The sequence below is a fragment of the Petaurus breviceps genome, unplaced genomic scaffold, assembly GCF_028583685.1.
Source record: "Petaurus breviceps papuanus isolate PSGF00001 unplaced genomic scaffold, PetGlider_PUasm1.0 350, whole genome shotgun sequence".
NCBI lineage: Eukaryota > Metazoa > Chordata > Mammalia > Diprotodontia > Petauridae > Petaurus > Petaurus breviceps.
The window spans coordinates 351,476-356,329 of record NW_027186199.1 but is presented as its reverse complement, the minus strand read 5'-3'; the positions used below and the strand labels follow the sequence as shown (position 1 = coordinate 356,329).

At 45.4% G+C, this 4,854-nt stretch overlaps 1 protein-coding gene across 3 annotated transcripts in view; it reads right to left on the bottom strand.

Annotated features, from left to right (window-relative positions):
• The window catches only part of CPSF1 (cleavage and polyadenylation specific factor 1), a 20,396-nt gene that overhangs the window by 1,289 nt on the left and 14,253 nt on the right, over positions 1-4,854 (bottom strand). For all 3 annotated transcript variants that reach the window (XM_069097000.1, XM_069096999.1, XM_069097001.1), the window contains exons 25-34: positions 4,291-4,434; positions 4,029-4,181; positions 1,673-1,789; positions 1,384-1,474; positions 1,148-1,232; positions 917-1,058; positions 682-834; positions 410-586; positions 255-321; positions 96-143 (exon numbers count right to left, since the gene is read on the bottom strand). In XM_069097000.1, the coding sequence (XP_068953101.1) occupies positions 96-143; positions 255-321; positions 410-586; positions 682-834; positions 917-1,058; positions 1,148-1,232; positions 1,384-1,474; positions 1,673-1,789; positions 4,029-4,181; positions 4,291-4,434 (1,177 nt within the window). The remainder of the gene's footprint in view (positions 1-95; positions 144-254; positions 322-409; positions 587-681; positions 835-916; positions 1,059-1,147; positions 1,233-1,383; positions 1,475-1,672; positions 1,790-4,028; positions 4,182-4,290; positions 4,435-4,854) is intronic.

The window sequence follows — 4,854 nt, the reverse complement described above, 5'->3', positions numbered from 1 at the left end:
CTCAAATATCCTTGGTATGGGTGAAGAACAGTGATTTCAGTGTGGCTTCAGTGGCTCCCTCTAGTTGAGATTGTGGAAAAGTCATTTATACTCACCTTCAGGCAGATACATGTACACCATGAGGTTGCGGTCCCGGTCTGACACTGTTAGGGAGGAGGGGAAGAAAAGAGAAAGGGTCAGCAGACCCAAGTCAAACTCTACAACCTATCTTAGAAAATGTCCTTTCCACCCCCTGGGGTTCCAGATTCACTCACCCAGAAAGCCAAGTTGAGCACTGTCTACCATGAAATCCACACTGTATACCTCCAGGGGCTTGGCATCCTGGGGGTAAACTGGGCTTAGTATTTTCTCTTGTGGGCCATGACCCTCCTCCCATCCCCTCCTAGTTCTGGGTGCATCAGTCCCATACCCGGGACACCAGGCTCAGGGTTTTGCTTTCCTCCTGGTAACGAAGCAGAGAAATGCTCTTCATGACATCAGCTGCCAAGATGAAATTCTTCACACTGATCATCTGGTGAATGTAGAGCTGTGTGTCGATAAAAGCCATGCCTGTCAGCTCACTGGCCCGAAGACTCCACAGGAAGATCTGGGGAAACAGGAAAGAGGAAGGAAGACAACCTGGGTCACAAGCAGGTGGCCCATCGGCCTAAGCCTCACCCCAGGGCTAAACAGGGTCATTACCTTCTGGCCAATGGCGGATACCAGGTGGCCATTGCAGTGGCAGAGAGCTGTTACTGGGCCCTTTTGCTCTTTCTCATACAGCACTTTGAACTTATTCTTTGTCAGTGGCTGTCCTGGCTCTGGAACTACCTCGATCACGTCCATAATGAGAATCTGTGGGGGTTAGGCAATTTAAAGATTCGAGGCTAGCAATCCCTAGAATCACATCCCTCCTGTAGTGTAAATGGCTGCTTACCCTGCCTCGGCATGTGACCTCCTCCCCCTGCATGAGGCAGGTTCCAGCAGCTACATAGCCCTTGAAGCCAGACACAGTCTCTTCACTGCGAAGGGATACTGTCTTCATGCAGGTCACATGCTCCCATTCCTCCAACTCAATCCTGCAGAGAACACCCAGAAACACTGGATGGGGCCTGAAGGCCTAAGAGGAATGAAAAGAGGATGAGGAAGTTCTGACCCAAGGTCTTACCTGGCATTAGGGATGGCCTCCCAACTGACTGGAGAGATAAGCTGAATAGAGAAGGCCTCCTGCAAGGGGTGGATATATCGTTCATCTAGGAGGAGAGGAAGAGTCATAGTCAGCCTTTCCCCCTAGTCCCATTACTCTTAGTAGACACAGTACATTCGTTGCGATTTAGGAGCTAATGGGGTTGTGGAGGTTATGAGGGGAAGAAAAAGGGAAGGCTAGGTGGATAATTCACTAACCTCTCTCTATTGTCTCAAATTCCTTTTCTTCACCTGTCATTCGAGGGATGCGGGTACATAGGGCATTGGTGCTGGTGGCCACAGCATAAACCTATTTGGTTTTTTTGGAGGAAGCAGGGTTAAGGGGTATAATAGTTAACCATGGGTAAGGGGCAAAAGAGACTGGAAATTCTCAAAAGTTACAGGAACAGGATAGGGTGGAGGATATTGGGGATTTTGTTCAAGGTATCTCCAGGTATGATTTCAGTGAGTAGTTCTTAAGTAAGAAGCCAGGGGACAAGCTGCTAACCTTGGATTCCACGTGATAAGCAACATAGTGAGCTGTGCATCGCAATGGGATCTTTCTTACTGGCCAGGGAGCATCATAAGACAAATAGGCTGGGAGCACACTGATTCGAAGCTCCCCCTAGGCAATCCAGAAAGGGAAAGGGAGATCAGATAGGTCCTAGACCTGTACACAGCCCTCCAGGCCCTTCTACCCCTCACCCACCTCCATCTGATTTTAAAAATAGGATATTGCCCCATCCAGGCTCCCATTCAGTTAATTATATCCCTCCTACTTAACCAAAATGCTTTCTCATCTCCTACACTCATCATTATCCATTCCCACCTTTGCTTTGGCCTCTAATGAGGTAGCCAGTTATCTGCCTGTATTTATTTATGCCCCTGATGGCATCTTCTCCAACACCTCCCCTTCAATTGTCTTTCTGAGCCTTCCCCCATTTATCTTCAATCTCTCTGTATCAGGTCCTTTCTTGCTGCTTATATATACACTGAGGTCTCTCCCAGAATTTAAAAACAAACCAAAAAAACCCTTCACTTGATTGCAATGTCCTTTTGTATCTTTCTTCACAACTAAATTCCAGAGAATGGTCTCCATTTCTTTTCTTCTCACTTACAAATTGCCTTCTAAATTCACTACTTAAATTAAACTGGTTCTCTAAGGTTCCCAACAAGCCCTATAGTCTTTTCTTAGTCATTCTTAACCTTTCTGCAACATTAGACACTGCTAATCACCCCTTCCTCAATACTCAATCTCCTTGGATTTTCATAGTACTTCCTTTCCTATCTGAATGGCTATTCCAGTCTCTTTGCTGAATTGCCATTCATACATGTACATAACACCTCCCCTACAACATCCCTGGGCTAGTCCTGGGTCATCATCTCACATTCTCTTTAGTGATCTCATCAATTCCCAGAGGTTAAAATAACTTATGCAGATATTTCCCCATTTAAATGATGTTCACAGGCATCTCAAATGCTACATTTCCAAAACAGAACTTGTTCTCAACCCCAAAGCACATACCTCTTGCAACTTCCCTATTACTGTTGAATGCACTATTGTTCTAGATACCCTGGTTCAAAATCTTTATCATCCAGGATTCTTCCTTACTACCTGCAACTAACTAGGTGTCAAGTCTTGCCAATTCTTCCTTTATTCCCCCTGTACTCATTCCCTTTCTCCATTCACAATGACACCACCTGGTTCAGGACTGCATTGCCTCTTGCTTAGACTATTACAATAGCCCCTAACTAGTCTCTAGGCTTTCAGTGTCTTCTCTCTCTTATCCAGCTTTCACACAGCTGTCAAAATAATCTTTAAAAGCACAAGTCTGTCCATGTCACACTACTGCTAAATCAGTGGGTCTAGGTTTCCTCTAAGACTAATACAAACTTATCAGCTTGGCACTTAAATCCCCAAATAATTTCACCCCACTGTACTTTCCAGGCTTAATGCACATTACTCTCCTTTACACAATGTTTCAACCAAAAGGGACAACTTCTGTTCCCAAAATTTAGCATTTCTACCTTTATGCCTGTCTTTATACAACTTGGCGTCCCACCCATCACCTAAGCCTCTTCGAAGCCTTCCTTTCATTCTTAGTTCAATTCATTTTTCATCTAAGAGAAGTCGTTTCTGAGTTGTCAAATTATGCCCATATTTCTCAACTGGCATGCTATGGGCCTCAGGAGAACATAAGCTCCTTGAGGTTGGGGGCTATTTTTCCATTTTGTCTTTTTCTCTCTTGCATAACAGCTTACCCAGAGTGGGTGCTTAATGTGTTTTCTGGGTAAACTGGGAGACAAGAGAAGATGAGGCCCTTCAAGGAGCTCATCATAGTTGGAGACAAGCTTCACATGCATAACAGAAAAAAGACTACATAACTCAGTGCTAGATTGTGCAGTCTAGATTTAGATTCAGAGGTATGGGAATTAAGAAGTGTAATATAAAGTAGTTGGGAGTAGCCGGGAAAGACTTCCTAGAGCTAAGGAAAATGGGGCTGCACCCAGTATGCAGGGTTGTTGAGAATCTAGAAGCATAGTATGAGCAAAAACATGTAGGTGGGCATAGTCATGACATGTCTGGGAAAACCCTGATAGGAAGATCAGACTGAGGTCAGACTGTGTAAGTTCTCAAGAGCCAAGCTACAGAGTTTTAAAGGTTGTATCCTGCAGAATTCAAAGAAGCTCGGAAGATTTGCAAGCTGGAGAAAGTCATGGTAAAGTGGTGCTGTGGAGTAGTCTGGAAGTCATATGAAAGGACTAGAGGCAGAAATACCATGTCTGAGTGACAATAACCCATGTATGGGGAAGGAGGATGGGAGGGCTGTATGAAGGACTTTTTGTTCCTTCTCCATTCCTACCTGTCTGTTGAAGTACAGGAATCCCCTTGGACAATTGACATTGTGGAAAGGGGCAAAGGAGTCAATGGGGCCATCAATACCCATGGGATGCAATCGAAGGGCTCCCCGACCAGTCACCAGCAACCAATGGGGTGAGGGACCACAGATGAACACCTTGGTAAGGAAGGATTATCAATAATGTTCCAGACTTCATCCAAAGCTTGTCCCACCGACCACCCCTCATGTCATCAACCTGCCCCACTCCCCCCTATGTCACACTGACCCCTGAATAGCCATAAATATCTTCAAAATAACGGAACCGCACAACACGGCCCCGAGCACCAGCACCCTCTTCAGTGCCACCCCCTTCTGGCTTCTTCTTTGATGGCTTTGGCTTCTTCTCCCTGAAATTGATGTTGTGGGGGACCTAAGGCATGGAAAAAAGATGTGGAAAGGCAGTGAGGGAGGGAAAGGTAGACAGAACACCTTGTCATACCAGAATTAGTTCCCAGGTAGTATGAACCTTAAGAAGGATACTCGCATCTAGACACTGGGAGATAAGAGACCATCTGTGCAGTGCAATTATTTTACAGCTCACAAATCTTGGTAAATAAAGAATGGGCCTTGTTCAAGGTCACACAAACAGCTAAGTAGCAGGAACAAATTTCAAACCCAGGTCTTCCAATTCTACATTCAGTGTTCTTGCCACGACACCACTCTCTTCTGAGGCCTTTCCACCAGTGTTCCTCTACTCAAACACTATTCATTCTTCAGGCCTTAGCTCCTTTCACCACACACACACACACACACACACACACACACACACACACACACACACACACACACA